The sequence below is a fragment of the Dipodomys merriami genome, unplaced genomic scaffold (assembly GCF_024711535.1).
Source record: "Dipodomys merriami isolate MVZ:Mamm:240054 unplaced genomic scaffold, mDipMer1.0.p SCAF_7, whole genome shotgun sequence".
Taxonomy (NCBI): Eukaryota; Metazoa; Chordata; class Mammalia; order Rodentia; family Heteromyidae; genus Dipodomys; species Dipodomys merriami.
This window is the reverse complement of record NW_027206290.1, coordinates 33,174,084-33,192,001: the sequence shown is the minus strand read 5'-3', so window position 1 is coordinate 33,192,001 and position 17,918 is coordinate 33,174,084. Positions and strand designations below refer to the sequence as shown.

At 38.4% G+C, this 17,918-nt stretch overlaps 1 protein-coding gene across 6 annotated transcripts in view; it reads left to right on the top strand.

The window, feature by feature from the left end:
* Positions 1 to 17,364, top strand: part of Dram2 (DNA damage regulated autophagy modulator 2) — a 29,433-nt gene extending 12,069 nt beyond the window's left edge. For 5 of the 6 annotated variants that reach the window (XM_070006279.1, XM_070006278.1, XM_070006277.1 and 2 more), the window contains 4 exons: positions 12,871 to 13,048; positions 13,543 to 13,625; positions 14,881 to 14,973; positions 15,785 to 17,364. In XM_070006279.1, coding sequence (XP_069862380.1) covers positions 12,871 to 13,048; positions 13,543 to 13,625; positions 14,881 to 14,973; positions 15,785 to 15,892 — 462 coding nt within the window. In that variant the 3' untranslated portion in view covers positions 15,893 to 17,364. The remainder of the gene's footprint in view (positions 1 to 12,870; positions 13,049 to 13,542; positions 13,626 to 14,880; positions 14,974 to 15,784) is intronic. The other variant, XM_070006280.1, reaches the window with a different exon arrangement.
* The last annotated feature ends 554 nt before the right edge of the window (positions 17,365 to 17,918 follow it).

Below are 17,918 nucleotides of genomic sequence, written 5' to 3'. Positions count from 1 at the left end.
GTGTTAAAAAGGAAACCTGAATGTTAATGTTTAACATTTCCTGCTATTAACCTGGTAAGAAAACCTGAAAGGTTTACCTGCTGTTAATGTTCTTTTTACTTTTACTTTAACAAAATGGCATTTTACTGCCTTTGGTATTTTTGGACTTTCTTAGAACTACTTTGACAACTAGAAAATTTCATATTTAATAATAAAAAAACATAAATCATTATAATTTTTTCTCTGGGATCCACAGGACAGTAGTTGGAGGTAATTTCAAGATTAAAAAAAACACAAACATTACAATAAAAATCTCTTATTTCCATTTCTTGGAGTTCATTTCAATAAGCATCATTTTATATGATCATATATACATAGCTTTTGAGTCCTTGTGATCCTCTCCTAAGAATATCCTCCTTCGGTCTCACTGTGAATGTTTAGAGTCCAGTTTAATTTATCATGTGCAAGTATAATTTTTTGTCTTTCATTATCCATTTTTTTCACTATCCATTTTTTACTTGTAGATTCATAGGCACATTCTAATTATTACAAATGAGGGAAACTGTGCAACTTACATTTCTTAGGGTCTGGCTTCATTTAATATAATTTTTTATAAGTCTCAAAGAATTTTTAATGCTTTTGATTAGTTTTGGCTACTTTTTGTAGATTTTTTTTCTTTTCTAAACAAGGGCCAGGGCTTTTATGTTTGCCAGGCAAGCACTTTTAAGATAAGCCCCTAGTCCTATCCCTGGGTTAGTTTAAACTTAAGATACTCTTGTATCACCTCCCCTATTCTCTGGGATTATAGGCATGCCTCACCATGCCCAATCTTTTTATTTTTTTTTTAAATTAATGGTTAGCACTACAGATGAATATCTTTTATCTGAACTGCTTGGGACCAGAGAGTTTCAGATTTCAGAGTTTTACAAATGGTTTTAGATTTTGGAGCACTTTTAATTTCTGATGTCTGGGATGGGGTACTCAACCTGTAGTAATTTGTATAAGTACTATATAGTCCAAGTGGTTATTGGGTTAATACTTAGCTGGTATAACAAATGGAAATTTTTCAATAGCCTTCCTCCCCACCCCCCAGTGTTAAAGCTCAAGCCCCAGGCCTTGTGCATGCTAGGCATTACTATGTCCCCAGTCCAGTTTATTTCATACATATATGCATTCAGTATAGGTTTTTGGCTGACTGGTGTCTTTTCTCCTAGTCTCTATCCATCTTTATGATTTGCCATTCCTTATGGCCTAATTGTTGACAGGAACAATAAATGAGACGCAAAAGGCATACCTGCTTTTTAAAAGCTTGAACCTGTGTGCATAGAGGCCATGCTCAGAGGTATCACACCAGCTCCATACTGCAGAACAAACTAACAACAGCAAAAAGGAAAAAAAAAACCTGAAACAAAAATTTTCAATGAAACTTATTAAAAAATAGGTTAGGCAGAATTTCTTTTGGCCCAACTTGATCAGTAAAGGGACTGTTCTATGGAGTTTTGCAGTAGAGGAGAGACACTAGGCTTAATTCTATAAGAAAAGGGAATTTGTAGGCAAGAAGTCAAGTGGGAAATAGAGGATGGAAAATTACTAAGAGGAAACATGAGTAAGAAGGGATTCTGGCCAAATCTACTTAATGAGATTCTTGCAGAAGACAAACCAGGGTGATTATACATCACCAGGGTGACAGAGGAGGTTGAGGAACTGTATCAGGATGCTATTTAAGATAGGGGTTCTGGCTAAATTGACCTTCTCTATAGCTGTTCTTTACAGCTGAACTGTTCAGTGCAAAGATGAACATGGAACTCCAGAAGTCAGGCCTGGTTGAGGAGAGTTCAGAAGAACTTGAGAAGAGTTTGGGCAAAGAAACAGATGCCTTGTTACCTTGAATGATGCATGTGATTTTGCTGACTTTTATTTGTGAAAGGTGACTTGAAAATATAGTTCTGCCAGGCATTAGCTTCCAGGAGTAAGTCTGTATTGTGGAAGAGGAACTAACTTTTGAGGACAGCTAGCTGTCTACAACATGGAGTCTTACCTTCCTCAATCAGTTACTGTAACTCAGTGTTTAAAAATTGGATAATTCTAACAGTATAGAGAATCTTTTTTTTGGGGGGGGGGTCTGGTCATGGGGCCTGAACTCTGCGCCTGGGTGCTGTCCCTGAGCTCTTCAGCTCAAGGCTAGTGCTAGAGCCACAGCACCACTTCCGGCTTTTTTTCTTTTTGTTTATGTGGTGCTGAGAATCGAACCAGGGCTTCAGGCATGCAAGGCAAGCACTCTACCACTGAGCCGCCTTCCCAGCCCCTGGTATAGAGAATCTTTATCCTATTTGAAAGGATCCATCACATCTAGCCCAGGGGACCATGTGGAGGCAGGCAGGTACAGGAGGAAGATTATTACAAGGTTTATTAGAGGAGCCATATTTGCCCCCAAGAGAGAGTGCATGGCAGCTTCCACTCTCTAGGTAGCAGCAGGGTGTGTGGGGGGGGGTTAGGAAGTGAAGTAGATGGGAGTTCAGGTGGGTCTAGGTGGAGAGAGGGAGGGGCCAGTTGTTTGGTGGGAACTCCAGGGCAGGGAGAAGCTCAGGTTTGGGTGGAGCTGAGGACCAAAGGTGGGCATAATGCTTACATTACCTATCTGTTGAGCCATTTAACAATATCTCATCTGTGTAGTAAAAATAAATCTGAGATATATATATAGCCCAGTAAATACCAGTGATAAGAAAGGCCCACCTGCATTTATCTCATTTTTCTAAGACTATGAATACATTCTCAAATGTTTTCTTTGTTTTCATTTTAATTTACCTTCATCTCATGAATCCTTTTGGATCAGTTTCCTCTTGCTCAGCTGATTGTATTCTTTCATGCAATGGGACCGATTGAATGTTTACTTCATTTTTCACTGATGTCTTCCTGGCTGGCTCCTGTTTATCATCCAGCACTGTGGCTACAAGTAGTTCTCACTCCCTCCCTTCGTGTGTGTGTGTGTGTGTGTGTGTGTGTGTGTGTGTGTGTGTGTGTGTGTGCACTTTGGGCTATGTCACTCCCTCCCTTCGTGTGTGTGTGTGTGTGTGTGTGTGTGTGTGTGTGTGTGTGTGTGTGTGTGTGTGTGCACTTTGGGCTCCCTCCCTTCGTGTGTGTGTGTGTGTGTGTGTGTGTGTGTGTGTGTGTGTGTGTGTGTGTGTGTGTGTGTGTGTGTGTGTGTGTGTGTGTGTGTGTGTGTGTACGTACTTTGGGCTATGTCCCTGAGCTCTTTTTCCTCGAGGATAGTTCTCTACCACTAGAGCCACAGATCTACTTCTGACTTTTTGGTGGTTAATTGGAGATAAGAACATCACAGATTTTTCCTACCTTGGCTGTTTTGAACCATATTCTTCAGATCTTAGCTAGGATTATAGGTGTAAGCCACTGACTCTCAGCTTCTTCTTCCTGTTGTAAGCTTTTACTGCTTTTTTAAAGTGGGCCCATAACCCAGCTTCAAAATTTACACAAACACACACACACCCAAGTTGTAGTGCTTTAAGCAAGAGTACAGGGGGAAAGGGTGAGAGGTATACACATTTCCAAAAGATTAGTTTGTCTGTAACATGAACTAATTAGAGGAAAGGAAGAGTGAATACAGAGGTGCTACTGAAGAGGCTGGGGTATTGGTCCAGTAAGAGAGATAGAATCTCACTTGGCTCAAAAGGAGATGGTGTGAGAGAAGTAGAAAGAGAAATGGAAATAAGCAGGTAGGCTCAAGAAAGATTTAAGAGAGGGGCTGGGAAGGTGGCTCAGTGGTAGAGCGCTTGCCTTGCATGCCTGAGGCCCTGGGTTTGATTCCTCAGCACCACATAAGCAAAAAGAAAAAAGCCGGAAGTGGTGCTGTGGCTCAAGTGGTAGAGCGCTAGCCTTGAGCTGAAGAGCTGAGGGACAGCGCCCAGGCCCAGAGTTCAGGCCCCACGACCGGACCAAAAAAAAAAAAAAAAGATTTAGGAGATAGATAAACCACAGATAAAGCTATCAAAAACATGGCTCTCGACTCAAGACACAGTATATCATGAAGAGACTTAGTTGGTACCCAGTTTCCCCAGTATAAATCAACTAGTCTGTTTATGCAAAAGAAAAGAGGGAGAGAAGGAGAAGAAATGCATTACCACTTCAAGTAAGCAGTAAAAGCTTACAATAGAAAGGAAGAGGAAGCTGAGCACTAATGGCTTATACCTATACCTATAATGCTAGCTAAGATCTGAGGAATGAGGTGTGACCAACTGGCACCTAGCTCAATGGATAAACTTATTAAGATTAGTTTTATTAAAGGAAATGCAATGCATATACAAATTAAAGGAAATATAATGCATATACAAATTTTGTATATGCATTTGAGATTTTACTTAATTTACTAAGGAAGAAATAACTACAAATTAGTTCAAAAGAATATTTAAAGGACTATACAATTATAGTTAGAGAATGTTGAATTTAGAAAGCCATGCAAAATTAGGAAAGCTTGCCAGAGTTCATAGGGTGAAGATCGGTTTCATTCAAGAGGACATATTTTGCCTTTCTATGGGTAAGGACTATTTACTGTCAGCTTTCTGTAAGTTAACTTCTGGATTTCTTGTGATATTAAAGAAGTTTATAACATAGCTTGTGAAAAATAAATACAAGCTTACTTAGTTAGGGGCAGCTAATTGCCACAGGCTTATCAAAGGATAGTTAGCAGCCTCAAGATCTTTCCCTGTTTTCCTAGTCTCTAAAATGACCAAATTAAATGCACTGGACTCCAGTCTTGTATACTTCCATTTCAATTTTTTTCATCTTTTAAAAAAGTTATATTATTATAATACAAGTGTTGTACAAGGAGTTATTTTATAAGTCAGGTAATGAGTACATTTCTTTTTTTAAAAAATACATTTTTTTATTGTAAAGATACACACAGAGGGGTTACAGTTACATGAGTAAGGTAATGAGTACATTTCCTATGGAGTGTTGTTACCTCCTCCTTTGTTTTTCCCCCTACTATCCATCACTTGCCTCCCCACCTCCCTAGCTCCTCCCTCCTTCCCCCCCACACATTGTAAAGTTCATTTTCAACATAGTATCTTGTACATCTCATTGTTACAATGGGTCAACCTGTATCCCTATTTAAGCATTATGTTTTTTTTCCTTCCCCTCCCCAAATTAGAAAAGTATATATACAAGATGCAGGGCACCAGAATCAAATACAGTGAAAACAGGGGTTATACCATGGGGGAAGAACATACAAAAGAAACAGAACAATCACATAGTACATTATAAGTACGTTAAAAGCAATAGGAAGAAAGAAAAAACCACTTATGTCCCTATCTTGGGGTTCATTTCGCTTAACATCTTATATAGTCATATGTACATAGCTTTTGACCTTTTCTGCTTGTCCTAGACATGTACTAGTTATTGCAAGTAAGGGAAACCATGGGACTTATGTTTTGGGCCTGGTTTACTTCACTTTATATGATTTTTTCCAAGGTTTTCCATTTCCTAACAAATGGGGCAAGATCATCCTTTCTGATTGAGGCATAGAATTCCATTGTGTATGTACATATGTATGTACATATATGTATATATACCACATTTTCTTGATCCATTCATCTATGGAGGGGCATCTGGGTTGGTTCCATAACTTAGCTATGGTAAATAATGCTGCAGTAAACATAGTTGTGCTGGTAGCTTTAATATAGCCTTGTTTGTGACCGTTTGGGTAAATACCCAGAAGTGAGATTGTTGGGTCATAGGGAAGCTCTCTGTGGAGTCTTTTGAGGAACCTCCATACTGCTTGTTCAACCAAAGTGGTTGAACAAGTTTACATTCCCACCAACAATGCAGTAGGGTTCCCTTTTGGTCACATCTCCTCCCGCATCTTTTGTTATTAGAGTTCTTGATTATAGCCATTCTAACTGGGGTGAGGTAGAATCTCAATGTTGTTTTGATTTGCATTTCTTTTATGGCTAGGGAGGTTGAGCATTTCTTTATGTGTCTGTTGGCCATTCTTATTTCCTCTTCAGGGAATTTTTTCTTTAAGTCTTTAGCCCACTTATTTATTGGGCAGTTGTTTCTTTGAGGATTTATTGTTGGGGGATTTAATTTTTTGAGTTCTAAGTATATTTTAGATATGAGACCCTTGTTCGTTGTATGGCTAGTGAAGATCTTCTCCCAATCCGAAAGCTTTCTATTGATCTTGCTATGTCCTTTGCCATGCAGAAACTTTTGAGTTTCATGCAGTCCCATTTGTCCAACCTTTCTTTGATTTGTTGTGCTTCTGGGTCTCTATTAAGAAAATTTTTGCCTATGCCAAGGAGCCCTAAAGTTTCTCCTATTCCTTCCTGTAATGTTTTCAGGGTGTCTGCTTTTACTTCACGGTCTGGTGCAGGGTGATGCATAAGGATCTAGCTTTAGTCTTCTACAGGTGTTTAACTAATTTTGCCAGCACCATTTATTGAAGAGACTGTCTTTGTTCCATTCTATTTTTTTAGCTCCCTTATCGAAGATTAGGTGGCTATAGGTCTATGGGTTCATTTCTGGGTCTTTAGTTCTATTCCATTGGTCCTCAGGTTTGTTCTTGATGAGTACATTTCTTTTTAGACAATGTCACCCCTTCCCTCACTCTCCCAGTTTTTCCCTCCTGTCCTGCCCACAAATTGTAGAGTTCACTTTCAAAATAATGTCTAGTGAGTACCACTACTGCATTTGTTCACCCTTTGTCCCTCCATTTCTGTGCCTCCCTAATGCCTCCCCCCAAACAGATAAATGAACAAACAAGACAATTTTTTAAATACATTCCTGGGATTTATTTAAATATACGATCAAAGGCATAGAAGCATTGCATCTTTGTGTTCCTTTGTGTTCCTCCCCTAAGAGATCCTTTGGTATTGTTATAAGGTGAATCATCCATAAGCCACATTTAGGTAGATGGAATATTGGAGTCTTTATTACACAGTTAGTAGGCTACATGCTTTGTAATAACAAAGGCCTGCATCTTCCAAATACACATAACACGGGAAACAGGCCAGGGAGGAAAGATCCAACAAAAACAATCCAACAAACCAATTCAGCTCCAATGGAGAGGTGAATTGGGACACCATGATGACGGGAGATGAGCCAGGAGACCGGACACAGAACACCATCATGGAGACACACGTGGCATGGCATCCTTGTGCCTATGCTGTTCCATACCTAAAGAGAGTCAGGGTAGGAGGGCAGGGACATAGGAACACTCCCAGTCCCACGCACTGAACTGACAGGTTCAATAGCCTATCAGCCAAGTGCCCACCCCTACCTCCAGGGATCCAACGCCAGACCTTAACTGGATGTACTCAGGTACCAGCAGAACTTTTCCATCCAGGGAAGATAGGCCTTAACCTTCCATATATAACCTTCCTTAGAGGCTACTCCGAGGCTGGTGATTGAAGCCATTTTGGGAGCTAATCAGTGCAGAATCAGAGCATTCTCTATATGTAAAGCTCTCGTAAGGCTATGACATCTGCATTTCTCTAAAGCAGAGGCCTCCTAGCTTAGCCCATTGAGCTAGTAAGGATGGCTTGTCTCACCTCTAGGCCTTGGACCTGGGAGAACAGCCCCAATCTCCTGCCTTGGCACAAGGATGTCTGCAAGAACTTATTTAGGGGCTGGGAAGGTGGCTCAGTGGTAGAGTGCTTGCCTTGCATGCATGAGGCCCTGGGTTTGATTCCTCAGTATCACATAAGCAGAAAAAGCCAGAAGTGGTGCTGTGGCTCAAGTGATAGAGTACTAGCCTTGAGCCGAAGAGCTGAGGGACAGTGCCCAGGCCCAGAGTTCAGGCCCCATGAATGACCAAATAAATAAATAAATAAAAAATAAAAACCAAAGGCTCAGCCACCTTACTTCAGTATCACTGTATATAAATGTCCAGAGAATATCATGTTCCATTGTATTTTATATCTAGCTTCTGCACAGGAAAGAAAACAATGCCATTTCTGTCTCTGAGCTTGGCTTACCTCACTCAGCATGATCTGTTCTAGGTCCATCCATTTCCCTGCAAAGGACATGATTCCATTCTTTCTAATGGCTATGTAAAATTCTATTGTATATAGGTACCACTTGTTCTTTTTTTGATTCACTCATGTATTGTAGAACATCTGGGCTGTTTCCATAACTTGGCTATTGCAGCAATAAGCATGAATGTGCAAATATCCTTATGGTACCTTAGTTTGTGATGTTCTGGGAAGATGCCTAGGAGTGGTATGACTGGGTTGTAGCACAGTGCTGTGTTTCAGTTTTTAAGGAACTTCCAGGCTGCTGTCCAGAGTGGGTGTACTAGTTTACATTTCACCAACAGTACAGTAGAATTCTTTTTTCCCCACTTCCCTGCCATCATTTGTTTTTGTTTGAATTCATGACTATTGGCCAATCTAACTGGGGTGAAATAGAATCTCAGAGTTGTTTTGATTTGCATGTCCTTTATGGCCAGAGATACTGAGCATTTCCTCATCTGTTTCTTTGTCATCCTTACCTCTTCTTCTGAAAAGACTCTTCTTAAGCTCCTTTGTCCATTCAGTGATTGGTTTATTAGTTTGGAGAGGGATTAATTTCTTGTTCTCTTTGTATATTTGGGATAGTAGGCCTTTGTCAGATGTATTGGTGATAAAGATGTTTCCCTAGTCTGTTGGCTGGCTTTCTCGTTAGGTAATTATATATCCTTTGCTATACAGAAGCATTTTATTTTGACATAATCCCATTTGTCAAGTCTTTGTTCTACCAGCTGTGACCCTAGAACTCTTTTCAAAAAGTTTCTGCCTATGACTTTTAAGTTCTAGTATTTCTCCTACTCCTTGTTGCAGTAATTTCAAAGTCTGGTCTGATGTTGAAGTCTTTAACCCACTTTGCGATGGTATTAGTGCATGGTAACAAGTAGGGATCTACTTTTAGTTTTCTGCATATGGATACCCAGTTTTCCCAACACCAATTATTAAAGAGGCTACTTTTTTTCCTGTGTCTTTGGCTTCGTTATCAAATGTCAGATAACTGTAAGTATATAGTTTTGTTTCAAGTGTTCTAGTCTGTCCATTGCTCTTCGTGTCTATTTTTATGCCAATACCAACCTGATTTTTGTTATTATAGATTAGTATTAGAGGTTCAGGTCTATTTCAACTCTAAAAAAATAAATTTCTAGGGGCTGGGAAGGTGGCTCAGTGGTAGAACGCTTGCCTTGCATGCATAAAGCCCTGGGTTTGATTCCTTAGCACCACAAAAGCAGGGGAAAAAAAGCCGGAAGTGGCACTGTGGCTCAAGTGGGAGAGCGCTAGCCTTGAGCTGAAGAGCTGAGGGACAGCGCCCAGGCCCAGAGTTCAGGCCCACGACTGGACCAAAAAAAATAAAATAAAATAAATTTCTAGCTACTGAGGAGGCTGAGATTTTAGGATTGAGGTTCAGCCTTCTAAGTAGCTAGGATTATAGGTATGAACCCCTGGTGCTCAGATGAAAACTTTTTCATTACAGAATTTTGGAGAGAACCTTTTGTCACTTTTAAGCAGAAGTTATCTATCTGTCTCTATATCTATCTGATCTATCAAATGGTAGAAGGTAAAAATAAGTAGACACCTGTAAGACAAAGAAGAAAAGATAATCTCTTCTGTATAATCTAAACCAAACCAGTACAAGAAGGCCTTAAATGACATTGAAATTTAAGTTAGACTTTAATTGAAATTCCCTATTCTAGTGCTGTGCTTACCGTATACTACTCTTTTTCTATTATCTTATCACCATGTTGCATACTGGAGATTTTCCTTACTTTTAAAGCTCATTTTTATTGTTTATGATTTTAGCTAGAATGTAAATTCTGAGGGCTGGGTTTCTGTCATATATCAGAAGACTTATAGCAATGCTTGACACCTACTAGTCACCATCCAAACCATATTTTTTTTTTATTGTGAAAATACCATACAGATGGGTTACAATTACATGGGCAAGATAGTGAGTACATTTCTTATCAAGCATTGTTGCCTCCTCCTTTGTTTCCCCTTCTCATCCCTTCTCCTCTCCACCCCGCCATCCCCCCAAGCCTCCCCTACCCCCATTGCCCCCTCCCGCCAAAGTTGTAAAGTTCGTTTTTCGACATAACATCTTGCACATCTCATTGTTGTAATGGGTCCACGTCTAATCCTGTTTAAACAGTTTGTTTTTTCCCTTCCCCTCTACAAATTACACAAACATCAAATACAGTGAAAGCAGGGATTATACCATGGGGGAGGTACATACAAAGCAATAAAGAAATCATCTTATAAATATGTTGGAAACAATCGCAAGAAAGAAAAAAAAACATTTGGATCCTTTCTTGGGGTTCATTTTGCCTAACATCAACTTGTCTGACAGTTTCTGTTTGTCTCAGATATATACTAGTTATTGCAAATAAGGGAAACTATAGGACCTATGTTTCTTGGGACATGGCTTACTTCATTTAATATAATTTTTTCCAAGTCTTTCTATTTCCTAACATATGGGGCAATGTCATTCTTTCTGATGGAGGCAGAGAATTCCATTGTAGATGAATTCCATTAATCTACTGAGGGGCATCTGGGTTGGTTCCATATCTTAGCTATGGTAAATAATGCTGCAATAAACATAATTGTGCTGGTAGCTTTAGTGTGGTCTTGTTTATGATCATTTGGGTAAATGCCCAAAAGTGGGATTGCTGGGTCATAGGGGAGCTGCTCTACATGGAGTATTTTGAGGAACCTCCATAGTACTTTCCAAAGTGGTTGAACAAGTTTACACTCCCACCAACAATAAAATAAGGTTCCCTTCTGTCCACATCCCCTCCAGCATCAGTTGTTATTAGAGTTCTTGATTATAGCCATTCTAACTGGGGTGAGGTGGAATCTCAATGTTGTTTTGATTTGTATTTCTTTTATGGCTAGAGAGCATTTCTTCCTGTGTCTATTGGCCATCCTTCTTTCCTCTTCAGAGAAGTTTCTCTTTAAGTCTTTAGCCCACTTATTTATTGGGCAGTTGTTTCTTTGAGGATTTGTTGTTGGGGGATTTAATTTTTTGATTTCTAAGTATATTTTATATATGAGACCCTTGTCCATTGTATGGCTAGTGAAGATATTTTCCCAATCTATGGGCTTTCTATTGATCTTGCTAGCTATGTCCTTTGCCATGCAGAAGCTCTGCAACTTCATGCAATCCCATTTGTCCAACCTTCCTTTGATTTGTTGTGTTTCTGGGTCTCTATTAAGAAAATTTCGGCCTGTGCCAAGGAGGGTTTCTCCTATTCCATCCTGTAATGTTTTCAGAGTGTCTGCTTTTACTTCGAGGTCTTTGGTCCATTTGGAGTTGATGCTTGTGCAGGGTGATTTAGAAGGATCTAACTTTAGTTTCTACAAGTGATTAACCAATTTTGCCAGCACCATTTACTGAAGAGGCTTTCTTCCATTCTATTTTTTTTTTAGCTCCCTTATCGAAGATTAGATGACTATATGTCTGTGGGTTCATTTCTGGGTTTTTAATTCTATTCCATTGGTCCTGAGGTCTGTTCTTGTGCCAGTACCAAGCTATTTTGATTACTATGGCTTTGTAGTAGAGTTTGAAATTTGGTATTGATATTCCTCCAACACTGTTCTTTCTGTTAAGGATCGTTTTTGCTATTCGGGGTCTTTTATTGTTCCATATAAATTTTCAGATTGCTTCTTCTATTTCCTTGAAGAATGAGGCTGGAATATTGATAGATATCGCATTGAATTTGTAGATAGCCTTGGGAAGTATTGCCATTTTCATGATGTTGATCCTTCCAATCCAGGAGCATGGGAGTTTTTGCCACTTTTTAAGTTCTGTTTTGATTTCCATTTTCAGGTTTTTAAAGTTTTCATTATAGAGGTCCTTCACTTCTTTGGTTAATTCCTAGGTATTTTATTTTTTGTGGGGCTATTACAAATGGAGTTGCTTTCCTGATTTAAGCCACACTTTTCTCATTGTTGGCATACAGAAAAGCCTTTGGTTTTTGAGGGTTAATTTTATACCCTGTTATTTTGCCAAAGTTTTTAATCAGCTTGAGTAATTTTGCGAGTGGTGTCCGTGGGATTCTTTAGATACAAAATCATGTCATCTGCAAAGAGGGAGAGTTTTACTTCATCTTTCCCTATTTGGATGCCTTTTATGTTTGCATCTTGTCTTATTGCTGTATCTAGGCATTCTAATACTAAATTGAAGAGACGTGGAGAGAATGGACATCCTTGTCTCATTCCTGAGTTAAGAGGCAATGGCTTAGTTTTTCACCATTAAGTATAGTGCTGGCTATAGACCAAACCACGTGTGTGTGTGTGTGTGTGTGTGTGTGTGTGTGTGTGTGTGTGTGTGTGTGTGTGTGTGTGTATATGTATATATATATGTATATGTATATACATATACATATATACATACATATATATATATATATATATTTTTTTTTTTTTTTTTTTTTTTTTTTTGGGTCCGGTCGTGGGGCCTGAACTCTGGGCCTGGGCGCTGTCCCTCAGCTCTTCAGCTCAAGGCTAGCACTCTACCACTTGAGCCACAGTGCCACTTCTGGCTTTTTTCTTTTTTGCTTATGTGGTGCTGAGGAATCGAACCCAGGGCCTCATGCGTGCAAGGCAAGTGCTCTACCACTGAGCCACCTTCCCAGACCCAAGCCATATGTTTAAGTGAGCAAAATTTTGTTCATTTTCAGTGGTAGAATATGAAATCATTAAGGTTTGCTGTAACCTACAGATTTATGTTGAATACTGTGAGCGAAAATGACTGAAGGAAATAATTTAGAATTTTCTGAGCTCCTTGGCTCAATGAATGCCTTGGGTGGGGGGGTGTCTCTTGCATTTAAATGTATTTGCACGAAGTTGTGACGTATTCCTTTTTTCTGCTTCTCAGAAAACAACCATTTTTGTTGTGCATAAAACTGGAGCTGTGGTTGCATTCAGCATGGGCTCGTTGTATATGTTTGTTCAGACCATCCTTTCCTACAAAATGCAGCCCAAAATTCACAGTAAACAAATCTTTTGGATCCGACTACTGCTGGTGATCTGGTGTGGAGTGAGTGCATTGAGCAGTATCCTTCACTGAAAAGTGTGACTACAGTTGGAGGGGAATTGAATCATAGAATTTCAGTGAGCACCCTAGTGGGCAGCAGCTTTTGAGGGGTTAGTAATCATAACCCGAAGGATTTGAAACCTGAAATGCAGATTGAAATGTAGTAAGGGAATCAGGAACAAAGCCAGTATTTAGCCTAATCATATCAGATTCAAAGAAATGAAAGCTGAGTTAATGTCCTCCCTACAAAGTTAGCTAGCCAGAGTCTGTTATGATAGAATTGTTCATTTTCCAACCAAAGTAGTGAGGGATTAGCTGTAAGAACTATTTTTTGGTGATATATTGGGTAGTTGTAGTTTCACTACTGTCATGTGATATTAATTCTTTAAGAAAATGGATGGTTATACATGTCTGAGTTACTCTATTAGACTTTCAAAGTGATTTTTTTGTTTTGGTTCTATGGGTTTAAAACTTAACAAATCTCTGAGATTCTTCCTTGACATTTTTCTATAGTGTTGACTAGCTCAGTCATTTTGTACAGGGGTGATTTTGGCATTGATATAGATCAGAAACTCCACTGGAATTCAGAGGACAAAGTAAGAACTTGGAGAGTATAAAGCTTAGCTTTGAAGATGATTATTTTGGTTTATTTTGATACGTTTTCATTTTGCTACCAACAGTGAGTCCTTTTTAGTAGAATAACTATGTACTGGGAATATTTTTTAGATAGAGTTTATGTAGAATTTATTCGTATTTTCCTGACACCTGAGAAATGTAGATATTTTCAGGAAATGAATGGAACAGTTTCCCAGGATGTTGGCTCTCCAGAATATGGATATAGTATACAATATGCCCAACTGAGGTTTTTCTCTTTCTTTTCTTTCTCTCTCTCCTTTCTTCCTCTCTCTTTCTCTTCTTTTTTTCATTCTTTCTCTCATTTCTTTTTTTAACCTTCCCTTCCTTCCTTTCTTTTCCCTCCTTCCCTTCCCTGTCTTTCCTTCTAAACACTTGTTTTCATAATTAAAAAGATATCTCCTCCAAATTCTTATTGTCTAGTATATATGTGTGTGTGTGTGTGTGTGTGTATATATATATATATATATATATATATATATATATACTAAGTGATAAAGCACGTTTATCTGTTTTCACAAACTGATATTTTATTCCCAAGCTGATATTTATTTAGTTTTATTTTAAACCATTTATTTTTAGAATTTGCCCTAGAATTAGCTTTTAAAACTGAATGAAATAACTTACTAGATTCTCCGAATTATAAAGTACATATTTAAAATTCTACGAATAGACCTTATTAAAAGTTTATGGAGAACATTCCTAATCTTAGTTCCATGATTCTGTTATGCCTTAGTTATTTAGGTGTAAGTTTCATTTGTTCTAAGTAAAAGTAAAATATTTAATGTCTGCTCTTTAGTTCTCAAGGTATTTCCAATAGATCAGAAGGTGGATTGGTGTTTTAAAATTTTGTGCGTGCATGCGTGTGCGTGTGCGTGTGCGCGTGCGTGCGTGTGTGTGTGTGTGTGTGTGTGTGTGTGTATCAGTTCTAGGGCTTGAATTCAGAGCCTGGATGATGTCTCTGAGTTTCTTTTGCTAAAGGCTAGTGCTCTACACTTGAGCCACAGCACTACTTTTTGGTAGTTTTGTGGAGATAAAAGTCTCACAGACTTTCCTGCCTGGGCTGGCTTTGAACCATGATGCTCAGATCTCAGCCTCCTGAGTAGCTAGGCATGAACCACCAATACCTGGTGAGAATTTGAATTTTTTAATTTAAAGAGTATTATGAATTATTTCAATAAAATTTTATAAAACTATGCTTTTTTTCTGTCACTCAAGGGTTATGTACTTCACTTGGTTACTACAGCAGCAGAATGGTCTATGTCATTTTCCTTCTTGGGCTTTTTTCTGACATATGTTCGTGATTTTCAGGTAAGAAAACAGTATTCAGTATATACAGTCTAACTTGTTTCAAGTGGAATAACAGAATATTCCATTATGTCTAATTTTTTTCACAATTAACTTTAAAATTTGACATCACAATCATAAACCATAAACATTGATAGATGCAAGAATAACTTCTCCGTTGAAATGGTTCCTGAGTTGGAGGAAGTAGTAGATTGCTATATTTCCATATACTCAGTTGTGAAAACATTTCATAGCTGGGTGCTGGTGGCTTATGCCTGTAATCATAGCTACCTCAGAAGGTTGAGATCTGAGGATCACAGATCAAAACCAGCCCAGGCAGGAAAGTCTATGAGACTCTCATCTCCAGTTAATCACCACAAAAATCCAGAATTGGAGCTGTGGCTCAAGTGGTAGAGTGCTGGTCTTGAGCAAAAATGCTTAGGGACAGTGCCCAGGTCTTGAGTTACAGTCCCAAGACTGGTGCACATGCACATACATGCACACGTGCGTGTGCACACACACAGGTGAAGAAATTCCTTCATTGAATTTTTGTAATCTGTGTACATTTACATAGGCTACCTTAAACATTTAGTTTTACTAACTTTTCATTTAAAAAAAAACACAAAGAAAAATGGAGAACTTTCTAAATAGAGAACGTTGTTTTTCTTTACATTTGGTCCTGAGGATGATACCTTTGGTGATGCAGTAGCTCTCTTGCTAGCTGTTAGATGAATGTTTATTTCTAATCACATAGGATATTCTAAAGAGTAACTTCACCCAGATCATCTCTCTTGAAGGAGTAAACTTCCCTATATAATTTTCTTTTCTATTCCAGAAAATTTCCTTACGAGTGGAAGCCAATTTACATGGATTAACCCTCTATGACACTGCCCCGTGCCCTGTTGCCAATGAACGAACACCACTACTTTCCAGAAATTTTTGAGGAGAGGATAAAGTATTTCTGTGGTGATCATGATTCTCAGGGATTGGGAAAAGGTTATTGCACTCTGGAAATTTCAACCACTTAATCAAGGTAGACAGTGGCATTGATGAATATTTATGATCAAGAGACATGAAATAAGCCATTTGATTAATTATCTTAAAGGATATCATCAAGCCAGGCTCTGGTGGCTTACGAGGTTGATATCTGAGGATTATGATTCAAAGCCTGCATGGGCAGGAAAAGCCATAGACTCTTACTCTAATCAAGCCAGAGATAGAGCTATGGTTCAAGTGATAGAGGGCTCTATCCTTGAGGGGAAAAAAAAAAAAACAAAAACTCAGGGACAGCACTTAGGCCCTAAGTTCAAGACCCCAAGCCCAGCCTAAAGAAAAAAAAAGACCTATATCATCAAGAAGCCTATTTAAAAACATTTACACCTATACTTTTTTAAAATCTCAAAATAAAACCAAAGAACTACAACATTGTAAGTTTTTTTCCTACTTTAAGAGAAATATCTGAAGTATATCAAGCAGTCTGGACAGCTCACCTTACACATTTTGTAATGCATTGTAAAAGCATCTTTTGTTAAGAGCACTTAGATGAGAGCAATTTCCATGACCCCAAATCATCAGTTTTTGTCAGCAATTAATTTTGAAGGTGGAATTTTAACATGTGAAAAGATTTTTAATAGTATTAAGTGTCTCTCCACCCCAATCTATTATTAAATGGGAGCAGACCTAAATTCATGTGAGTTCTTCTAAAAGCTTAAACTTTGTACAAGAGAGGTGCCAGTTACTATGCTAACTAATTTATCAATTATCTATAGCTGATAGATCAGTACTGAGCTAACTGATCTTAATTAGATATCTGTCTGGTATGAGGATTTTCATTTCTAGTGAAAGATGTTAATTTATTCCCATCCTTCTTTTTACATGAAATAAGGGTTAATATTTATAAACACAGCTGAAAAATTAGTGAAGAACAACAAATATGGTAATACCAAATAAAAATAACACCAAACTGTAGTCAAGAAGCTTTCAGAAATAATTTCTAATAAAAGTATTCTTGAGCAGATAAATGAACCTTTTAATGGAATGTGATCTTTTTAGAACCCAGATTCTGAAGAACAAAACCAAGAACCCAAATTCTGAAGAACAAAACAAAACAAAAAAAAACCCCTACATCCAAAGGAATAGTGAATCCTCTATGTAGCAAAACAGTTTTATTGCCATGTGCTATACTAGTGGTTCACACCTGTAATTCTAGCTACTCAAGAGGCTGAGATTTCAGTATCAAGGTTTGAGGCCAACATGGGCAGACAAAAACCTCTAGATTCTAATCTCCATTTAGCCAGCAAAAAGCTAATCTTGAGATATGGCTCATGTATAGAATGCCACCAATTGAGCAAAAAGCCAACAGAGAGCTTGACACCCTAAGTTTGAGCCCAGTACCAGGACAAAAGACAAACAAAATGCCATTTTGCTTTCTTTTTCTCTTAAGATGCAAATTGATTGTATAATTTTTCCTTGGATCGCTTTGTAAATGAAGAATGTTTCATAGATCTTTAATAAGATTAAAAGGAAGAAATGTTCATCTGGAAATATCCTGTGGCAAACTGGTCTGTAAACAAGGTTTATAGTTTTAGAGAATATATTGAAAGGGTAGAAGAAAAGATGTTGAGGAAAATAATTAAAAATGTAAGGAACAGCTGGGAACCAGTGGCTCACACCTATAATCCAAGCTACTCGGGAGGCTGAGATTAGAGGATCATGGTTCTTCGCCCGGGGAGGAAAGTTTGTGAGATTCTTATCTCCAATAAACTACCCAGAAAAAGCTGAAAATGGTGCTATGGCTAGCTTTGAGCACAGAGAGGCTCAGGGACAGAGCCCAGGCCCTGAGTTCAAGCCTCAGGACTCAAACACAAAAATAGTAAGGAACAATTTAAGGGAAAATACTGAACTGATGGGTCTGAGTACTTAGAAGTAAGTACACAATATTTCCAAAGAAATATTTTGTGCTAATTAGG